The sequence below is a fragment of the Hylobates moloch genome, unplaced genomic scaffold (assembly GCF_009828535.3).
Source record: "Hylobates moloch isolate HMO894 unplaced genomic scaffold, HMol_V3 SCAFFOLD_13, whole genome shotgun sequence".
NCBI classification, from domain to species: Eukaryota; Metazoa; Chordata; class Mammalia; order Primates; family Hylobatidae; genus Hylobates; species Hylobates moloch.
In genome coordinates, this window is record NW_026652288.1 from 57,881,327 (window position 1) to 57,904,530 (window position 23,204).

The following is a 23,204-nucleotide window of genomic DNA, read 5'->3' on the forward strand; positions in this document are numbered from 1 at the left end:
AGGTGGGAATTGAACAATGAGAACTCATGGACACAGGAAGGGGAACATCACACTCCGGGGACTGTTGTGGGGTGGGGGGAGGGGGGAGGGACAGCATTAGGAGATACATCTAATGTTAAATGACGAGTTAATGGGTGCAGGAAATCAACATGGCACATGGATACATATGTAACAAACCTGCACATTATGCACATGTACCCTAAAACCCTGAAGTATAATAAAAAATAAAAAAATAAAAAAATAAAAAGAAATGGGCTATATTGTATTATGTATGGCCTCCAACTTTAGGAAGTTTCACTAGGACACAATTGAAGCTTTACACACTTCAATTGAAAATTGTCTTCAAAGAATTTATGTTTTGTGTAGATAAGAAGGGATAAGAGAGAGAAAACTGGAAGTCTTTCCCAATTTTAAAGATATGATAAAAAGAGAGGGAAAATCATATCTTAAAAATATTTCAAGAATCACAATAATTTAACTCTTTAGATATATACAGTATTTATGAACTAATGAAAATATATTGCATTATTGTTGTTTACTCAAATGAGAAAAATGCAAATTCTACCTGAATTATGGGGCATCCTTTGACAGAAAGGGATTCTGCCAACCTTTAGTCTTCAAAACTATCAAATAAGTGTCAAAGGTTTATATTGCCTCTTTTACTATGACATCAGGTGTCTAAATGAAACCTTTAAGTTTTCCCCAGACTTTTAAATTTTAGCTTTTGATAAAATTGGTTTTCAAAAAGCATCTGTTTTTTGTTTGTTAGTTTGTTTGTTTTTTCAGACAAAGTTTCGCTCTTGTTGCCCAGGCTGGAGTGCAATGGCACGATCTCATCTCACTGCAACCAATGCCTCCTGAGTTCAAGCGATTCTCCTGCCTCAGCCTCCCAAGTAGCTGGGATTACAGGCGCCCACCACCATGACCGGATAATTTTTGAATATTTAGTAGAGATAGGGTTTCACTATGTTGACCAGGCTGGTCTTGAACTTCTGACCTCAGGTGATCCACCCACCTCAGCCTCCCAAAGTGCTGGGATTACGGGCGTGAGTCACCACGCCTGGCCCAGCATCTGCTTTTTAATACCATAAGCTAAACATCTTTCCAAGTAATGTCTCTTTTAAAAACTTTTCTAGAATTTTTCTAAGCATCAAAAATAAATAAAAATATAAAGAAACATTTCCTCAATCTGTAAGAAACTGAGTTTTATTCATCATAGTTTTCTCCACATTTTGACTTTAAAAATAACTATGTAAAATTTTCAGAGCCTCCGAGTGACACAGAAAACTTTAGAGAGAACATTTAATAAAATACAAAGAAATCTCTTAAGGTACCTCCTCAGTGTATACCATAATATTAAATCTCCTACTTTACCATATATGAATAAATGGAATACCTTATTAACATACTAGAAATTTGAATAAAATGATGAAATCATAAATGAGAATGCTAAACTCAATAACGGCAGAAACCAGTTCCATAAATGTTTACTGAATAAAGAAATGAACCGATGCTACGTAGGAAAAAACTATAGGAGCAAACTTGTATATATAGAGATAATCAGGCTTATATGTGCTTTCTGTATTTCTACTCAAATTATTTTTATACTTTTTTTACATTACAAAGCTCCAAATTGTCTAACATTTTTGCTCCAGAAATGTAAGATCTGATATACTATTCTACACTTACTCTTCAATAGAGAGAAAATTCAGTTGCTTGACCGTTTTTATTTAAAGGGTGAAGTTTTACAAAGTTGCAATGTATATGTACAACAAAGACCTTTTAAATATGCAATCTACTTTATCTGAATGGCGCAGAGTTGAATGATTTTCAGTCCCACAAAAATAACCTCGAAAGGAAAGCTGCACGTAATAGATCTCTTTTTCAAGATTTCGGTTGTTTTGTTCTGATTCTAACGGGTATCCTGTAGATCAGCAGAGACAAGAAAGTTCTGATTTCACCTGATTGACACCTTGCCTATTTTAGAGGAGAAATGCTGACAAGGAGACAGGATCCCATTTGAGCCACTATCTGTGAGCCAGCTCCCTGTCACAGAAGAAATGTCCACGAGTGAGGGAGGCATCATGTCTGATTATCTTCCCTATTTCTAGATGTGAAAATTCTCCTAAGGCCCGCGAATAAACAATAAAGAGGTTGCCCTTAGATAGATTCTCTAGTTGGCAGAATAGGTAATAATTTTTTTTTTTTTTTTTTTGGAGACGGAGTCTGGCTCTGTCGCCCAGGCTGGAGTTCAGTGGCGCAACCTCACTCACTGCAAGCCCCACTTCCCAGGTTCAAGCCATTCTCCTGCCTCAGCCTACCAAGCAGCTGGGACTACAGGCACGCACCACCATCCCCAGCTAATTTTTTATATTTTAGTAGAGACGGGGTTTCACCATGTTGGCCAAGATGGTCTCGATCTTCTGACCTTGTGATCTGCCCGCCTCAGCCTCCCAAAGTGCTGGGATTACAGGCGTGAGCCACCATGCCTGGCCGGTAATAATTTTTTTATTAGTGTATCAGTATAAATTTTATTTTATCCTTACCTTCTCCTAAAAATAACATAGTCACATCGTTTACACATTATCATGTATACATTATCATTCACACATTTTAATTATCACACTATATTTAATGACATCCCAAACAGAATGATTAATCATTAATGATACAAAATGTCTTCTGATTTTTTCTATCAAATATTATAGGGTTTGTGTATGATGGGCAAAATCTACTATAAGACATGAACTTTCCTAAATTTTTCAATGTTTACACCTTGAAAAAAGTTATAGGAAAGAAATAGAAATGGTTCTACTGTGGGCAAGTCTTTTCCTGACAATTTTAATGATTATAAGAAAGTAGAAATCTCACTGCTTGCTTTGGTATTTTAGGTATGTTGTTACTCATATTTTAGAGCTATTTTAATTTAGAGTAATTCTTACTATTAATAAATATCACCTTAAAAGAAATAGTTGTCTCAAAATAATGTGACAATCATGTTTAAGTATTTCAATAATTTATACTTAATGATTAAACATATCAAATTGATTTTATAAAACTATTTTTTCCTGCAAATTTAATTTCATTGCAAGTTTCTACTGATTTTGAATGGGTTCTAACTTCCAGAGGTGGAATTCTTTACCAAATATCAAACTGATATTTAAAATACCTGGAAAAGCTAACAATAATGAAACTTGACTCAGGGAGAAGAAAATTCATTTCTTCCCTTTTCAGTCCTTGAGGAATCTTTCCCATCCCATATCCCGCCACACTCCTAAGCACTTTCCTCTGCACTCACATGATTGTGTGTGCAGAACTAACCATATGTATATTCTTTCGTTTTAACATTTTTTAACCTGCTGTAATAAAAACTCTCTTATGTCCTGATCTAATTGTATTTTTATCCTCTACATCTATTGGTATCTAACACACAGTAACTGCTAGGTAAATATCTACTGAATAAATAAACTTAATAGAAATTCATAAAGGTTATAAATTAGGGATTTAACATTTTTTAAAAGGAGAAATAATGCAGGGAGACTAATCGTTCTTCTCTTAAGTAAACCAGCAGAGTAAAGTAGCAAGTTTTCCCTCCTAAAAAGTTTGCCTTTCAAATAATTTTAAAATAAATCTTTGCTACACACACAAGCCATCCATTCTCTAAACAGAACAGTTTGCTGTTCTCTCCATATTTGTTCACTTTAATCCTCTCAGAACCTCCCATCTATCTACTTAATGCAAAGAAGTAGAAACTTGTTTACTATTGCTACTTCTCAGTAGCTATTCCTGGGATTGGATGACCATAAAAGACTGAAATGAAGAGGTGATATATCCTTCAATACATATATTTAACAAGATACTTATATCAAGAACAAAAAAAACCTCCCATATATCAATAAGATAATGCAGCAAATCCAACAGAAAAGTGGACAAAAGACTTCCATAGGTGCTTCAGAAAATATGATATCCCCTGGGAATAAACAATTTAGCCATCAGAGAAATGCAAACTACAACCACAAAGAAATACCACTACACACTCACTAGAATTGCTAAAATTTAAGAGTCTGATAATATCAAGTGTTTACAAGGATTTGGGGCAACTGAAATTCTCACACAGTCACTTTAGAAAACTGTCATATAGTATGTACCAAAACTAAACTAGTTTACACTAGTTTACACTAGATACACTAAGATCCTGCAATTCATCTCCTGGCTACCTAACCAACAGATATGGATATACATGTTCACCAAAAGACATGTCTGAAAAATGTTCATCACAGCATTGTTTGTAGGTCCCACATTAAAAACAATCTGAAATGTTTGTCAACTGAAGGATAAATATTAATACAAATCATATTAATTCATCTATTCATAGAAGTCATGCAAGTTATATACAAGTCATAGAAGTTACATGTTTATACAATACAGTACTAGATTGCAATGAAAAACTACAATTACATGCAACATAAATGAGTCTCAAGTACAGTATCCTAACTCTCATAAATTTTCTAAGTTCCATTCAAATAAAGTTTAAAGGCCGGCAAATGAATCTATTATGTTTGATGTCAGAAAAGGGGTTACCTTTTGGGAAGATAGTAACTGCAAGGCGGGATGTGGGGGAATTTCTGTGGTGCTGATGTTCTTGGTTTGAGCATTGTCTACATAGGTGTGTTCACTTTGGAAAATTCATTGAACTGGACCATTATGATTTGACGTTTTGCTGGATGTCTTATTTCCATAAAAGTTCGCTTAAAAAAAACAACTCCAGTCCAAATTGATTCCTCTCTTATACTAGAGTACAACTTTCTCAAGTAGACTTGTTTCAGATTGTTTGAAATATTATTAGCCTTTTCTACTATATTTGGATTTCTAACTCGAGGAAAAATAATACATACTTACTGGATAAGCAAACTATATTGAGCCTTTATATAATAGGCCCTATTTCAACCACTTTTCCTATTCCATTTTATCCTTAAAAAATACCCTCCTTAGTTAGCTACTATTTTCATTCTAGGAAAATGAAATGTTAGAAATGCTAAGTAACTTGGCAAAGGTCACTGACAGGAGTAAACTGAGGCATTCTAATGCCACAGCTCTTATTCTTACCTACAAGATCTAGGATAGACTTAATATTTAATATTTCAAGGCTTAGGAATAATATGTCTTCAAACTCTTTTGGTAAATGAAAGTTCACATTTCTTTTGGTAAAGTCAAGATTATATTCTCTTACATGAGACTATCTAATACAAAATCTTGTTATGCATCATCAAATGGGCCCTTCACACTGCAATGTGTAATCCTAGTGCTCTCAGATTGACTTTTTCACTCACTGCCCAAACTTTTAATCTCCTCAAGTCCAAACTTCCCTGATCTCAAAATTACCCATCATGGCTTTTCTCAAGTTTATTCTGTTCAGATGTTGTCTTATACCTCTTTTACTCCCACCTTCAGATGCCACCCCACCCTTGGATCAAAAACAGCCCCATCAATCACTCCTCCACTGGCTTCTTCTACTCTACCTACAGACACTTGAGTGCTCTGGGTGAGTAATCCATAAACATTTGATGACTAGCTGCACGAATGGCCCCTAAATCATCCTCGGCTTTTGGAACATTCCCTCCTTGAATTTTCATCTCTAGTCTGTCACTTTTCAGTTTGCTGACATTTTATGATGAGAATTGTCCACTAATCTTCTCAAGACACAGTTCTGACACCCAGTCCAAAAAAAAAAAAATTAGTTTTTCTATACCTATAGAATTTTCAAAATTTCTGAGGCATGATCCTCATTGGTCCTCTTTGACATGGCCCTAATTCGTATTTCTAACTTTATGCCCACCCCTTGTTCTCAGAAACCAGTTTCACAAACTGGCTTGTCATTACAAACAAGTCAAACTGACCTTTTTTTTTTTTTTTGAGACGGAGTCTCGCTCTGTCGCCCAAGCTGGAGTGCAGTGGCGCGACCTCGGCTCACTGTAAGCTCCGCCTCTCGGGTTCACGCCATTCTCCTTCCTCAGCCTCCTGAGTAGCTGGGACCACAGGCGCCCACCACCACGACTGACTAATTTTTTTGGTATTTTTAGTGGAGATGGGGTTTCACCGTCTCGATCTCCTGACCTCGTTGACCGCCTCGGCCAACCAAAGTGCTGGGATTACAGGCGTGAGCCACCGCACCCGGCCAAACTTAACTACTTTTTTCTGGTCTCTATGGTTTTACTATAGGTGGTCTCCTACCCGGTACCTCTTTTCCCACTCAAAATCCTATCTACCCATCAATCCTTAGACATACACCTTCTCTCCCATAAATCCTTTCATGTTTCTCCAATTAGACGCATATTTTTTGACTTCCTATGATATCCCTTTCTGGCTTGTTATAGTTATTTGCATGTATATTTAATATTTTTCCTAGACTGTGAGTCCTTTGAGGAGAGTATGCCATTCTTATTTATCTTGTTTTCCACAATTCTTAACCCAGTGCCTGGTGGATATGGGATCTCAATAATCTTGAGTGGAATGGTAACATGCAATTCTGGCAGTGCAATGGCCAGGATTCCCTTCATAACTACTTCTAAGACCTCTGGGTTTCCCTGTGTCACAGCTGCAAAATATCAAAAGCTGTCTAATAGGATCACTTTTCAGTTCAGTTAACTGACACAGAAGGGTTTACTATGTGACCTAATAACTGAACTATCAAAAACTTTGCAATATTTCATTTAATTCTTACAAGTAGATATATAACATATAATAATGTATAAGAGTTTTAATACATAAAAGGCCATGTTACAACATAATGTGATAACAAAGTACCTTCCTAGATATGTCCTACCACTGGTTAGGAATTGGGTAAATTAGTGTATGAGGTTAAGTACAATCTAGAGGGTGAGGATTACAACCAGGAAGCAGTCAATGGTGGCTATAAAAACAAATTACATAATTCCAATACTGACTCCAATTTATAAGTTTTGAGAGATCTTATTGAACATATATTCCTCGTAAGTATCTGAGTTTCTAAGTCACAGTCTTTCAAACAGATATATTGCTCAGAGGTGGCAAGGGTGATTCACTGGAGTACCCAAAACATTATTTTTTAGGACATATACTCATACACTCCAGGAAAATAAGCAAGATTTACTACATGGGACTATATGTCAGTCTGACGTACAACATTTATAACTCATTAGATTTCCTGACAGAAGAAGGAGACCATCACTCTGTCATCCACTTTCAGTGTACTCACTGCAGCTCATACATGCACACTGAGGAAGATATATGAACTCTATCATACGTATAAACTCAAAATCCTCTGTAGTGAGATGAGGAGTGCCAGGAGGAACTGCAACTACAACTGCTGCTGCTGCTGGTGGTGGTTGGTTTATGTTTTAGTTTTAAGCACGCAGACTTTTGCTGGTTACGTTTAAAGTCATAATGATGAATGGGCTCATAAAGATGAATTACCAATTTTTATATTACCAAAAAGAGGCTTGTTCCAAATTTGCTGAATTTTTTTCTACGAGAAAAATGTGGTACCTAATATCTAGTCTTTAAGGTGAAGAAAACATTTAGCAGTAGTTGAGAAAGCAACTACTTTTGGAAACTCCTTCTACTCAGGAGAGAACATTTTGTTTGGAAACGTTTCTCCTGCTAGGTGATTTTGCCCAGGGCATTTGTTTTTTTGAGACAGAGTCTCGTTATGTCACCAGGCTGGAGTGCAACGGTGTGATCTTGGCTCACTGCAACCTCTGCCTTCCAGGTTCAAGCGATTCTCCTGCCTCAGCCTCCTGAGTAGCGGGGATTACAGGCACGTGCCACCATGCCCAGCTAATTTTTGTATTTTTAGTAGAGACAGGGTTTCACCATGTTGGCCAAGATGGTCTCGATCTTACTGACCTCGTGATCTGCCTGCCTCAGCCTCCCAAAGTGCTGGGATTACAGGCATGAGCCACTGCGCCCAGCCTGGCCAAGTGCATATTTTTAAAACTTTGAAGCAAACATTTCAGAAACAATATGCCAATTGTATATTTCTAAAATGTTGAAACAAAAATTTCTAATCTATTTAAATGGCTTCTGAATATTTCAAAGTTTCACTGAGTTTTAAAGCTTCTTGTTAAAATATTGAACTATAGCTTCTTTTAGTAGTACTTCAAGAACTGAATGACCTGGAAAATAGAAATTTGCAAAGCAAATTTCAATTTTTTTCCAATAATTATTTATACTGGATTTGAAGTCAATTACTGGTCAGTGATAAACTTTGTTATTTGGAGGTATTTTGTGAGGTATATTTTTCAGCTAAAGAAGTTATTGAAACCACATATTGAAATAAACCATATTTTAAAACTGCTATAGCACAGTGTTGAAACAAAATTTTCAAAAGTAACGCAATAGTCTACTACTTTAAAAAAAATTAAATGGTTAGAACAGTTGTGAGAGAAAAGTTACTATTCACAAAATAAAAATTATATTTAACATTAATTATTCAACTTACCCTTTTAAATTTACACTTGTATATCTTCTATAAATCACATAATCATATGTTAGTTTATGTGTGCAATGTATGACTATATAATACATATATATAAGGGCACATTCTCAAAATGTTCTACTGAGAATGATATATATGATCAAAAAATTAAAAATCAAATGACTTAAAAATGTTTATTCCTAACTAGGAATAAACATAAAAAAGTTAATGTCTGAGTGATGTGATAATGTAGAAATTAAAATATGATTTTCTCAAACTATTGGAAGGTAACACACAAAGGTTCTATAACAAAAATTTGGGATATTTAAATGTACTAATATTAAGAATGCTTATATATCTTTTATAAACAGCCTCAATATACAGCACATTGATATTGTAGAACACCGAGAACAATTTCTTGAGATTCTTAAACATTCCTGAAGCATTATGCCTGAAAAATAGGAGAACTGCCATGGAAACATGGACATTTTCACTTTCTTTAACATGGAAACATATAGAAAAGAATATGGCCTATAACCATTTCATATTGAGAGTTTTTAGGGTTATTTTATACTGTACATTCCAACATTATCTCACACACACACACACACACACACACACACACACAGTCTCTTCTTTTATGATCTCACCATTAATTAGAGTATCCACTTAAATTTTTCCCAGGCCATACATTTCAAATCTGCAGGGCCCAATTTTGTCTTCAAAATTATTTTCAGAACATCATATCTAGGACAAACTATACATCCATCTACATTCTGTTCTTTGGTGACATATGAAATCCACATATGCAGAAAAGGTAGATGCTGCAATTATGCAAAATATTATTCTTTTATGGTAGGGAATTAGGACACTGCTTATCTCTTGCCAGGTTATGACACAGTAGCCTACTAGTTTAGGCTTTGTAGAAGGAAAAATTGCCGAATTATTTTATTGTTAAATACAATCTTCATTACTAATTTTTGGATTATCTCAACCTAGTAAGCCCCAAATATTATGGGTCTTATAAATCACATGGTTGTTACTGAAATGTGTTAGAAATCTCACCCTGCATTCTGACCACCTGTTTATTAATTATATTCATTACTAAACTGCAAACACCTTGTCCACAGTTCCTGGTTTATTTCTAGTGACCAGTACGATGTCTAATATGTAGTAGATACTCATACTTTTGGGGAGAATCAGTGAATGTACTTTAGAAAGATACAGTAGAAAACATAATAAATGGAGAAATACTAGTTAAATACTTAATTGTTATGAGAAATCTATTATAAAATTTATTTTTAAAATATATTTCTAACCTGTTTACTACGCTTATGTGTCTTTTTCAAATTTAAGAAAACAATTACTATGTTTTCACTGAACACTCCACTTTACAAAGTCAACATAAAGAAGTGGCAGTTTCTTGAAACTATTTGCCTACACATTACCTGGCTTCTGCTGGCCTTAGGAGCAATAGAGGCAGTTTCTTCCCGAGTGCATTTCTCTTAAATGGGAGCTACAGGGGGAGGCAGAGCCCAACACCCTTTGCTCAGACCCTTAGTGCTCTTTTCAAATGGACAAACGCCAGATTTACCGGTGTTTGCTGCTACTACATGCTCATTTCTTCTTCTTCCTCTTCTTCTCCTCCTCCTCCTTCTTTTTTTTTTTTTTTTTGAGATGGGGTCTCGCTCTGTCACCCAGTCTGGAATGCAGTGGCACCATCTCGGCTCATTGCAACTTCCACCTCCCAGGTTCAAGCGATTCTTCTGCCGCAGCCTCCAGAGTAGCTGGAATTACAGGTGCATGCCACCATGCCCAGGTAATTTTTGTATTTTCAGTGGAGACGGGGGTTTCACCATGTTGGCCAGTCTGGTCTCGAACTCCTGACCTCAAGTGATCCAGCCGCCTCAGCCTCCCAAAGTGCTGGGATTACAGGCATGAGCCACTATGCCCGGCTTACATGATCATTTGTGACAGTGCTTCTATTTGTTGCATTCCATTATATCATATAATAGATTTAGAACAGTATATATTTTTTTCTGCACAATGTTTCAGAAGGACATTTTTTCAAGAAGAAACACAAAGTGAATGAGCCAGAACTTAGGGTTCAAGTAGCAAGCTTTCATACAAAAAAAAAAAAATTTCTCTTTTTTTGTGTGAGGAAAAACAATCTTTAAGGCAAAAAGGAAAAAAATATATATTCTCTTCACTACTGTTGGATAGTCATCATTCCCAAAGCACACTGGAATACACACTATTTGTTTACCAAATATGATTTCATTCTATGTCAGGAATAAAAACATTCCAAGAAAATAAATAACTTCTAAAATGAAACTTAGTGAGAAAATATAAGTTGATTAATATGAATTTACTTAAAGAGCATTTGCTAGTTGAATTACGTTACACGTAATGTCCCTTACTATATATGAATGAGAAAAGTAAAATTTTTACTCACCTTTTAAAGACTACCTTGGTCATAAGCATATCTATTTTTAACTTATTAAATAAATTTACTTACATCATTAATTTGTATTCATTGTTTATAATATATAAAAAGAAAATTATAAAAATTTCACAGTATTGAAAAATTGACTGCTAACAAATAAGTCTTCTACTTTTAAATCCCAGTGTCAGTTTCTAACAGGAATATTATGTAAAAAATACAATAGCTTATACGTAAACTAAATACAATTATGAAAACATATACTATTCAACAATTAAATGTTTAATAAGAGAAATTAACAGTTTGCTATTTAAGAAAAACACCACCAAAAGAAAGGAGGCATTCCTTATATTAATAATATAAGATCTGTTTAGTGACTCGGAACATTTTAAGTGCAAGGAGTAAAAATACATCATACATATGAATGACATAAAGCACAAAGCCACAATACCCACTAATAAACGGGTTAAAATACAATCATTTCACGCTGACTGATCACCAAAAATGTAGCCATTAAATTAACGTAGGTTAAGATTTATTTATTCCTTTTTTTATTACAGCACAAGACTTTCTACAACATGAAGAAAATTTAAATGTATCTTAAAGCTTTCTAATAATATTTTAAATAATTTTACATTTCACATTTCATTTGCTTTAAAATGAAAAATGTTTCTGAGATTTCATGTCACTCACTCATACACACACACACATGCATGCATACACACTCTTAATTTTCTACTTAGTCAACAGGATCTGCTGAAGTTAAAGTTATCCATGAAAGAATATTAATCTGATATGCTAATAAGGTATTCTGAAGTTTGTCTAATATGCACCAACACTGAAAGAGGTAAAACGTTATATTTGGTATTGACAACAGAACTTCAGATCCCCTAAACCCATTTAATATAAAAGGCTAATTTAACAAATAAATATGCTGCATATAATAAAAGAAATCCAGTCACTCTAATGATATGTAAGTACTTCATACATACAAAAAAGTAAATATGATTGTAAAAATTCTATACAAACCTTTATTGTGATTCTTAAAACTTCAATATCTTCAACTTATCAAAAAAATAAAAATATTACATTTCTTCATAGTGGAAAGAGTGAATTATTCAATGAACTCCTTTTGGGATATACACGTAGTAACACTAAAGAATTCTGCACATCTCTCTTACTATTTGGCAATCTGTGATTATTGTTTTCTTGGTCATTTGTTTTTGTGAGGTTGAAAAGTCATCTATACACAGGACTTTAATGAACATTCGGATTTTTCACTTGTGATATAATTTACATACAAAAAATAGCATAACAAAAATATATTGGAATATAATATTAGATACATTTACATAAACATTGCATGAATATCACAGTGGATATGTAGAGAAGGTTGATAAACCTTAAAATGCAGAACATCAAAGGATCAAAAACATCTAAAACTGACCTGGAATGAATTATTTGTAATTTTAATATTCTATAAATCTAAGTACCTTTTTATGTTAAACTTAAAAGCATTATAATGTTTATTAAATAGAACAGGGGTCAGCAAACTTTTCCCAGAAAAAGCCAGATAGTAAATATTTCAGGCTTTGTGAGTTACAGAGTTTCTATTGCAACTAATCAATGCTACTGCTGTAGTGCAAAACCAGCCATAGATAACACATAAACAAATGAGCATGACTGTGTTCCAATAGAACTTATTTACAAAAATAGGCAACAGGCCAGATTTGGTACATGGACCATAGTTTGCTGACCTCTAAAACAGAGAATCTGACTCACAAACACGTAATTTTAATTGCTTCAATATCTAGTATAAAGCATGAGACCTAAGTAAATGTTTAATGCTTGGTGAATTGAAGTCATGAATGCGTAGGGAAAATAAAACGTCTGTGCTCAGAAACAAATGCCATTACAATTCAATCTCATTAGCGGTTAGGATTCTGCTTTCCTAATCGGGAAAAAATTCCAAGAAAGTAATCCATAGTCTTCTTAAGAACTAGGCTTGCAAACTAAAACCAATAAAATGAAAGAAAATGCAACAGAGACATAGTAAGCAGAAAGTGGATTTCCAATCTAAGGATAGCTAATAAAATATCTTTTTACAGTGAGTTCTTATAGTATTTGAAATCTCCCCAAGTAAACTGTAAACTCCATAGGGATAAGAAATCTGTTTCAACTCTTTCTGGATCGCAGTGCCTAGGATATAGTAGATGGTCAGTAATGACATTTATTAAGTACCTATGTGAGTGCTTTCCATGGCAAAATATGTTTTTCATTAGTTCCCACAAGATGATGGTCCTTTGAGGCAGCAATTTTACTCTAAGATCCTCCTATAAAGTTAAAATGTTCTGTTGTTTAGTATCATCAGTCACACTTTGACTATAAAGATGAACTTCAGCCTGAACCAGAGCTTGACCTACTCTTCAAATAACATGACTTGAAACTTGGGTTTGCATCTTATTATAAAGATGTTTGAGTAGGGCAAAACAAAACAAGAGCAGGCATCAAGGGTTGGTTATAAAACTGGAGTTATAACTGATTTTCAAATGAAGAACCACTTAGCTTTATAAATTTAATTACAAATAGATTATAAACTCAAATCAGTCGTTTTTCACTTAATGGAAATGTACTTGGTCATTCATGATTTAAAAGATCAATGGTAATCAAAATGCCTATTTCAATATAGTTATATATTAATTACTTCTCAAAAAAAGATATTTGAAGACTACTAAATAATCATTCATGAACAAAGTTTATGAGTTTTGTCTATGGCGCCAATAAAAACCCAGAAAATTAAAATATTCCCAAACCACTAACTCCACAATGTGGGAGAAATGCATAATCATATAAATTATTACATAAATTAAACTTTTGCATGATATATGTAAAACACGTAAACGAGTTACGTTATGGAAGTAAATTTCTCTACTTTTTTAAACATAATATTTTCACATTTCCAAACAAAATAATAAGTAGGATAATGACAAAAAACAAGTTTTAAAGAATACTATTTGGTTTTTGGAGTGGTTATGGATATCAACAGATGAAAGCCACACATAATTATATGCTTAAGCAAGACACAGCCTTAATTTGCCATTTTTACAAGCGCGATGTCAACATTATATATAAACATAAATAATACAATAGTCCTGATTAATTGACAGCAAGCCAAAGATAAAATGGAGAAAAATATTTCCATTGGAACAATAGTATGTTTCAAAGTTCACATATTAAAAAATAAATATATAAAAAAACTATTATATATGTTACACTACTTGAAATTAAATAGATTCCCCTTCCAAACTGTCAAATTTCAAAACACAAACCAAGAGGGCCAATGATATACTTTAAAAATAAATCGGACAAGATAAAGTATATGCATTCCACAATTTATGAAGAGAATAAATTAAAGCAAAAGAGACAAAATAAAGCAAAACAAAACAAAAAAGAATAAGAATATTATCATACCATACACAGCTCGGAATACTATGCAGCCGTAATAAGGAATGATATCATGTCCTTTGCAGGGACATGGATAGAATTGGATGCCATTATCCTCAGCAAATTAATACAGGAACAGAAAGCCAAACACTCCATGTTGTCACTTATAAGTGGGAGCTGAATGATGAGAACACATGGCCACATGGTGGGAAACAACACACTGGGGCCTGTTGGGGGAGGAGTGTGGGGGGCACGGAGAGCACCAGGAAGAATAGCTAATGGATGCTGTGCTTAATAGCTAGGTGATGGGATAATCTGTGCAGCGAACCATGGCACACATTTACCTACGTAACAAACCTGCACATCTTGCACATGTACCCCTGAATGTAAAATAATAGTCGAAGAAAAGAAAAACAATGAACTCTCCGTCACTCAGACTCAAACTTTAAAGTATGACATGTTAACAAACAAGAGTGCTATCATACCAATGTCCACGGTTCCTGATGCCATGACACATCAGCAGGGCAAGCATGCATATGACACTGTATTACACTAGGTGGCTTGTTTACGATTTCACAGTTGTGATCTTCCAATATTTGGCCATGGGGAAATTGACATATTACAAGTCTTGATTTTATTCCTCCTCCACATGTTTGTGAACACTAAAAACAAGAATAGGAAAAGTCAAAACTATGTGGTTTTAAAGATAATAATGTATTGCTTCATTCAATGTTTAAATATAATTAGTAATTATGTTTACTCTAGTAATTTTAACATAATTAGTTTACTCTAGTAATGTTACTCCAGTAATGGTAGCGTTTAAGTTTATAATTACTTCATAATTATCAACATTTCTCCCTAGACAAAAAAATAAATCAAAGTTTCAATTCCACGACTTTAAAAATTGACCAGATTTTGAGGATTAGTATCATAATACATTTCAATAAGATATCCAGGACCTGTAAGATAATGTTGGCAGGTTAAGCCAGAATCAAAATTTATTTATCTAAGTAACGAGCATTAATTACATAATGTACAATATCCAATCAGCAGGTTACTAAGTAACCATGAAAGCTACTAATAATAAGGTATGTCTAATTTTATAAACATGAAATGTTCAGTATTTATAATATAAAAACAGCAAATAACAAAACAGCTGTATAATGTGAACCAATTTCTAAAACTCATGTGGAACAAAAGCCTGGCAGGAAATATACCAAATCTTGCTAAAAGTTTGTATCTCTATTTGGACATATAATCTGAATTTTCAAAATAAGTATATGTAAACTCAGAAATAGAAGTTACTTTCATTTTGGAAAACAGTAAAAGTGTATCTTAAAAATGTGCTTGATATGTATTAGCACCTGATTTGGGTGTACTTTAAAAACATGGTTTCAAACTCCCAACGAACAGAAATTATGTGCTAAAAATCATTAAGCAAAAACATTTGACTAATTAGGTCATTCATTTTATTTATCCAAAGCTAATAGAAATTTTTGCTTCTTATTTATTACCATTCCACATTATGAAGGAGGTTAGTATTAAAAGTGACTTTTAAAAATTATCTTTTTATTTCCAGTGCCTAGAGAGTGCCAGTGCATGGAGCAAGTGCTCAATAACTGACAACTATCTGGCTTAAAGAAAAAGATTTGCCAAATGCACAACTTAGTAATAGGATTAAACATGCTTTATATTTTATTCTAGTTTTCTATTTTTATATCAACCTAATTTTCTAACAAATTAAGAGAATACACCAATTTTAGAAAGATACTAGCAATTCAAAGACATATTGCCTAGCATATTAGAGTCTGTTGAAAAATCTAGAATATGCATTTTTTAAATCATGAATGAGTGACCTAAACCATGACAGAACAGCTATTAAAAGAACATGGTTTAATCACTCAATTAGAAAAAAAAATCTAGTCAGGAGAATCACTTGAGGCCAGGAGTTCGAGACCAGCCTGGTCAACATGGTAAAATTCCCATCTCTATTAAAAATAAAAAAAAATAGCCAGGCATGGTGGCACACACCTGTAGCCTCAGCTACTCAGGAGGCTGAGGTGGGAAGATCGCTTGAGCCCGGGAGGTGGAGGTTACAGTGAGTCGAGATCACGACACTGCACTCCAGCCTGGGCAACAGAGTGAGACCCTGTCTCCAAAAACAAAACAAAACAACAAAAAAAACTTTTTCTTTTTTTTTTTTTTGAGACAGAGTCTCGCTCTGTCGCCCAGGCTGGAGTGCAGTGGCGCAATCTCGGCTCACTGCAAGCTCCGCCTCCCGGGTTCACGCCATTCTCCTGCCTCAGCCTCTCTGAGTAGCTGGAACTACAGGCGCCCGCCACCACGCACGGCTAATTTTTTTGTATTTTTAGTAGAGACGGGGTTTCACCGTGGTCTCGATCTCCTGACCTCATGATCCGCCCGCCTGGGCCTCCCAAAGTGCTGGGATTACAAGCGTGAGCCACCGCGCCCGGCCTTCAGAAAATCTTTTTCTACATAGTATAGTGAAATCAGATTATCGAACAGTATAAGATGCTTTTTACTTTCAGTCTTCAGAGATGTAATAATCTCACAAGTTTAGAAAATATTGTGACTTACTTCTCCCCAGTTTCCGTAGTTCCACTGTGGACAAGGCCCTGAACCACAGTGCTGTACCTCTGGAGGCTTGGAGGCTGCATTGCAGTAACTAGCACTTTGTCCATTTTCATCCTGGCAGACCACAGCCCTACGCTGAAGACCTCCAGAACAACTGCTAGAGCACTGACAAGAATAAAACACAAAATATGCACAAACTGCGGATTCCACATCATGAATTTACATGGTTAAAAAGAAATCAGCATTGACTCAATAAAAATCAAACTCTACATTAAAATCTCCTTCATTGGAATCACAATTTGAATTGAGAAAATCTGTCAAAACACTTGAGTTTTACTGGGAGCTTCATTAGAATTTGTTGATGAAAAGGTGGGACTTTCAAGTTTGCATTAGGAAACAATTTTCACTTCTATCGTAAGTGTTAAGTAAAAAGAAATTAAAGTTTTGAGGTCTCACTAGAAAGAAATAAAAGACAGTATTAAATTACTTAACTTTACACTGGTGTTTTCCTTTATTTTGTACTATTAATGTTATGTAAAATATGAACTACAACTATACCATTTGTAGTTTGTCATGATTTTATACCAGCTTATTGTATTGCTATCACAATAATTTTGGGATTTAGGTTTATTCATAAACATTTATAGTCTTACCCCTTAAAGCGTTTTCTTTTGTTTTTATTAGCATGAATTCTAATCAGATTGTTAGTATATATCAATAGTACATTCCTCCGTAATCATAATAACGCATTAGTGCATAATTCAATAAGAACTCTAGCATTTGTAATGAGCATCAAAGACGCTTAATCCTTTTAATATTTAAACTATTGATCTTGAAATAAATTTAGCATTTGAAGTACTTACGGCATCATATACATACTTGTTAAAAGGATGTAATATAACAAAATTACAGAATTAATATAATTCAATAAAGATGACTTACTGATCCCCATGGTCCGGTTCTCCACTGGTTTCCTCTGACTGATGGATGGACCACCTGATTTTCATTATCTTCAAGTTTGTGAGTTAATGGCAAATTCGTGCTTAGATAATAGCTTGGCTGCACAGGGGAACTAGGAAAGTGGCTGTGTGCAGGAGGGCAGGCTGCCAGGCTACATTCCTGTTCCATCAAAGGGCGAACTTCAAGATCACAGTAATTCTCGTCAATTGGCTGATGGTAGCTCATGCATAAAACTTGTCTAGTTGTTTTTCCACGGCCACAGGAAGCTGAACACTGATCAAAAATTTAGCCAATGGTAATATACAACATTAATTTATATTTAATATCAAATATATTTAAATTTTTCATTTTCTTTTTTTCTCGTAAGAATACTTACGGGTGACCAATCCCCTGCTTGCCACTCTCCACAAGGGGTAAAACAGTCCCATATTTCAGCAGGTCGGGGTAAGTGGGCACAATATGATTCATCTGCTATTCTATCAAGAGCATCACGACAGCTTACATAGCGGGCTTGAGTACCTCTTCCACAAGATACGGAGCACTTTTTAAGAAATCAAATTGTATCCAGGCATTACACAGTAGTACCTCACCCGTGTCCCTTATACATAACTGTTACTCACATTTCTAAAACATCCAGTTTCTTGAGAAATTTTAAATTACTATAGATAATATTACCTGATATCACTTCTGAGTCAAATAAAGATGGGGTAGTGAATATTCCAATCAGTTTAGATCATAAATTTCACAAATAATGTATAACAATTTCAATAATACATAAATATAATGATTTAAAATAATGCTTAGTTATTTTCTAAAATTAAAGATCCTGAAAATATTTTAGGTAAGAGAATCTTATGATATCAATAAAAATAATTTTGACATATAATATCTACTATCTAAGTAACAGGTATAATTCCATAATTAAAATATTCAGAGAATATGTGAAGCTTAAAAATACATATTCTATAAGATTTTAGTAACGTATACTCCACATACATTAAAGCTTTCAGTGTAGAGAAACAGCATGAAAATGTTTGTAGTTTAAATAAAAGCCGATAAAGCCTAATACTAAATCTGTTTCTCATAACAACCTGTGACATAAGTATTATTAGTATTCCCATTTTGAAGATTAGAAAATAGACTCAGAAGACTTCAATTTCTTGTCCAGAGACACAGAGCTCTTGAAAGGCAAAGGACTTAGCCATTAATTCCTAATTCTAAACCCTATACTTCTTTGATACCACCAAAATACCTGAGAATAAATGCATACATTAATTTGTGAAATCTCTAGCAACCATTTTGTTGATGTCTAAAAGCCGCTGTAATAGAAACCCTGTATCTATTAAAGAAATTCACTTACTGGGGTCCAAGAACCATGTCGCCATTTTGCCATCTTTTTTATGAGAACAGTTGATAATGAAGCGGTCTCAAGTTTAGAAATAAATGAGCAAGGTGTAAGTACACAGTTCTGTTCAGAAGAAAAATGGATCTCGTAAAACATTAATTAATGACTGATTTATACAAAATCTAATACTTCACTTCTGTATGTCTCAAGAACAGTTCCATACTAAATTACAAATTGGTAATATGAATGTTTTCATTTTCAAAAGCACTAACTACAGTATTGTCAAGTGTCAGTAGTGGATAATGACTGAATCCTAAAGTTTGGACCATTCTGTTTGATTGCTGAAAAGGAAAAGAGCATCAGTCCTTTAAAAATACTGCTCAGCTAAAACATTCTGAATGGACACAAAACTCTACCTTAAAAAGCACAATACACTTTAGGAGTTCATGATATTTATAATAATAGATATAATCCTTCTTCTTCAGTTCAAAGAATGGAAACTCACAAGTTAAATGAGTGAGCCCTTAGCAGGTAAAGAGTAAAAAAAAAAAAAAAAAATTCATTAATAAAGCTACAAAGCTGGCAAAACCAAGAACAACAATTTTACTTTTTTGCCTCTCTCTCACACATACACATTTGTAAGGAATACAAGTTTAAGTGGAAAAAAACAAGTAAAGAAATAATTTTAACACATCAATAATCTTTCTGTCTCATAAATCTTTTTGTTTGTAGACCATGAGTCTTTTTACCTGTCTGTCACTGGGGCGACTAGCTTCATGGCATTCTGTGTCCTCTAACACCACACTAACTAGCTCATTGACACATTTAACATCTCTCATCTGATACCCATGTCCACATGTGGTTGTGCACTGAAAGAAGAATATGAATAGATATTAAAAAAACATTGTTTTCCAAAAGTTACATAAACTTCTATTTTCTTAATGAATACCCTGTTAATAATATACTTTCAATAATCTTTTTATCAGTCCTTTATACCAGATTTAAGACTTAAAAAGAGCAAATTCAATAAATATGCATATTTATTCAAATTTAGTAAATACCAATCAAATATTGAAGTTAACCAAACTGTACAACAATTAATGTATTCTAAAAAGTTGTCATATAAAAATATAAATAGAGGCCTGATATTTTAGAAACAGTCAATATGATTTAAGGAAACTAAATACTTTTCAAACACCACTTAGTGTATGCATGTCATTTGATATACTAAGTAAATTGTAAAGAGACAAAGAAGGAACAGCATATAAAGTTAAAGGGAAAATGAGAGAAGGCTTCCTGTCAACTGTGGCAACCTCTACAGAATAATAAGCTACTCCATCCTCATCCAGCCTGATCATTGCTCATCCTGCAGACTCCTAGCTGCCTGTTCAGCAAAACATCTAAACAATGCCTATCCTGAAAACAATAAAGACATCAATGCAGACACAGAGATGAAAATATTTATAATCTAAATAAAGCTGATAAAAGCATAAAGTCTGTAGCATTTTGGTTAACAAAAGGGAGTTCAAAGGCAAAGCTGAAATATTTATTACAGCAAAATTAGCAGTACTGTCAACATGTTACACATAAAGATTCACATTTCAGGGTTTTGTTGTTTTTTAATAAACCAAGCCAAATTCCATTGCATCCACTAAGGGAGGAGTAAATATAACACAACTTTTGTGCAATTCTGTAAAGACAGATCAAATTAGAAAAACCCGTATGATGTACTCACAGGACCCCACGGTCCTACTTGCCAGGAAGCACATGTATGAAGTTCACATGGACTCAGAGATTCAGGTTTGGTACTTGAATTACAGAAGCCATCACTCAAGTGATCTGCATTCAGCTGACACCATACCTGCCGCTGCTTTGTTCCTTTACCACATGTAACAAGGCACTGTAAGAACACAACTGATCATTATTTATTTGCAGCATTAGTCAACACAAATGCCTTAAACTGATGCAATGATCAATTTGCATATGGAAATACAGTTGAAAAACCATTCCCAAATGCATTTTCCCTCATTCCACCAGAGATATTCACTGGGTAAAATCAGCCTGCCCCTAATTTCTGCTGCCCAAGTCCCACTGAAACATCCATTTATCCTAGAAACAAAGGTGCAAAACTAACCTTTGAATAAGTATTCATCCCAGGCTGCTGTGGACCCTAGCACTTTCTTATGCAAAGGGTTATAGATTAAATATCAGTTAGTGTTATTACTAGTCAGATACTATAAATAGTATAAAGACAAACTATCTTGTACATTTCATTTTTTTTTTTTTTTTTTGAGACAGATTCTCACTCTGTCACCCATGCTGGAGTGCAGTGGCCAATCTCAGCTTACCGCAATCTCTGCTCATTGATACCTCCACCTCCCAGACTCAACAATCCTCCCACCTCAGCCTCCCGAGTAGCTGGGACCACAGGTGTGTGTCACCACATCCGGCTAAGTTTCACTATGTTGCTCAGGCTGGTCTCGAATATCTGAGCTCAAGCAATCTGCCCACCTCAGCTTCCCAAAGTGCTGGTATTACAGGCATGAGACACTGTGTGCCTGGCCTGTCTTATAAATTTCTGACAGCTTCGATAATAGTTATTTACAAAATGATGAAATAAATTTAAGCACTTTTAAATTTTGTAAAGTCTTAAGATTACAAAGCTTTACTAACACAATATTTTAATAGTTCCAAGCCTTATGTGTTTAACGTACCTCGCTCCATTCACTAGCAGCCCAACTGGGACAGGAAAATTCATTGCAATTCTCTCTCGTCACTCGGGACAGTTCTTGGCATTCATTGTCAGCAAGACGATGGCCAAAGTTATTCATACAATAAGATTCTCGAGACCTTTCCCCTCCTCCACAACTCCTGGAACACTGATTTAAAAAAACAAAAAAGTGGTAACTAATGGAAAAAAATCAGATTTTCAACAAAATTATACTTTAGAGTAACATAAATATGTAATTAGAAAGGGGCAACTTTTTTTAAGCAATCATTTTTATTGTACCTGAGACCATTCTGAATAATGCCATCTTGTGAAGACACAGTTACCACGGCATAGTTCTCGGGTAGGAGGTTTAAGCTGGTCACCACAGTAGTGGTCATCAACTTGAACAGTCTGTCCTTTATGAATGGAATACTTCATGCAATGGATGTCCAAGGATCTATATCCTTGACCACACTGGGATGAACATTCACTTTTGCCAATAACATGCCACCTTGAAAAAAGATGTTACTATACTTAGGAGATATATAACATAATTTAAAAACAGATTCAGAGACGCTCATGCATTCAGTTTTTAAAATCCTAAGAGTTGATGGACAAACCACCAAAAAACAAAACCAGCCTGGAGCCAGGAAGCCAGCATTATACTACCAACCTCATGCCAGCATTTGGTGGTAGCTTTGGAGGTGTGTCCAAGGAACCCCAAGCTTCCTCAAAAACCTTTGAAAACAACTGGTTTAGATCATGATTACCAATTACTTAGTGGCAGATTTAAGATAATAACTGAATATATCTGACTGCCAATCAGATAGTTTCTCCCTACGCAATCCCTCTGTAAATATTTCGATTTTATGACCAGAGAATGTCTAGGAATTTGACTACATCAATAAAAATAAAGCATTTAAAAAGTTAACTAGTTTTTGTAAAGTACACCACACTTTCTCATTCATTCCTGTAATCTATATTTAGACATGCTTCCAGGTAAAACATGTTTTCCACAAGTAAAAATGTTAGTTATAGCCAAATTATCCCAATTGTAGTATAGCATTCATCAGTGTGAGGGCACCAGTAGAACAAAGCACAGAATTCGCGGAATTCATTTCCATCCCTAATAGCAACTCAAGAATTTCACTGTGCTTCCTTTTCCTACCATGTAGTGGATGCAACTTATATAGGCAGTTCTACTACTGTGCTTCTGCTACGTCTTCAAACAACGTCATGAATATATAGAAAT

The 23,204-nt window shown here is 34.5% G+C and overlaps 1 protein-coding gene across 1 annotated transcript in view; it reads right to left on the reverse strand.

Annotated features, from left to right (window-relative positions):
• ADAMTS20 (ADAM metallopeptidase with thrombospondin type 1 motif 20) overlaps positions 1–23,204 on the reverse strand; it is a 200,847-nt gene that overhangs the window by 63,308 nt on the left and 114,335 nt on the right. The window contains exons 20-28 of the mRNA XM_032173750.1: positions 22,253–22,463; positions 21,957–22,121; positions 20,978–21,142; positions 19,992–20,111; positions 19,258–19,365; positions 18,274–18,438; positions 17,880–18,170; positions 16,941–17,102; positions 14,828–15,004 (exon numbers count right to left, since the gene is read on the reverse strand). Of these exons, the coding sequence (XP_032029641.1) occupies positions 14,828–15,004; positions 16,941–17,102; positions 17,880–18,170; positions 18,274–18,438; positions 19,258–19,365; positions 19,992–20,111; positions 20,978–21,142; positions 21,957–22,121; positions 22,253–22,463 (1,564 nt within the window). The remainder of the gene's footprint in view (positions 1–14,827; positions 15,005–16,940; positions 17,103–17,879; positions 18,171–18,273; positions 18,439–19,257; positions 19,366–19,991; positions 20,112–20,977; positions 21,143–21,956; positions 22,122–22,252; positions 22,464–23,204) is intronic.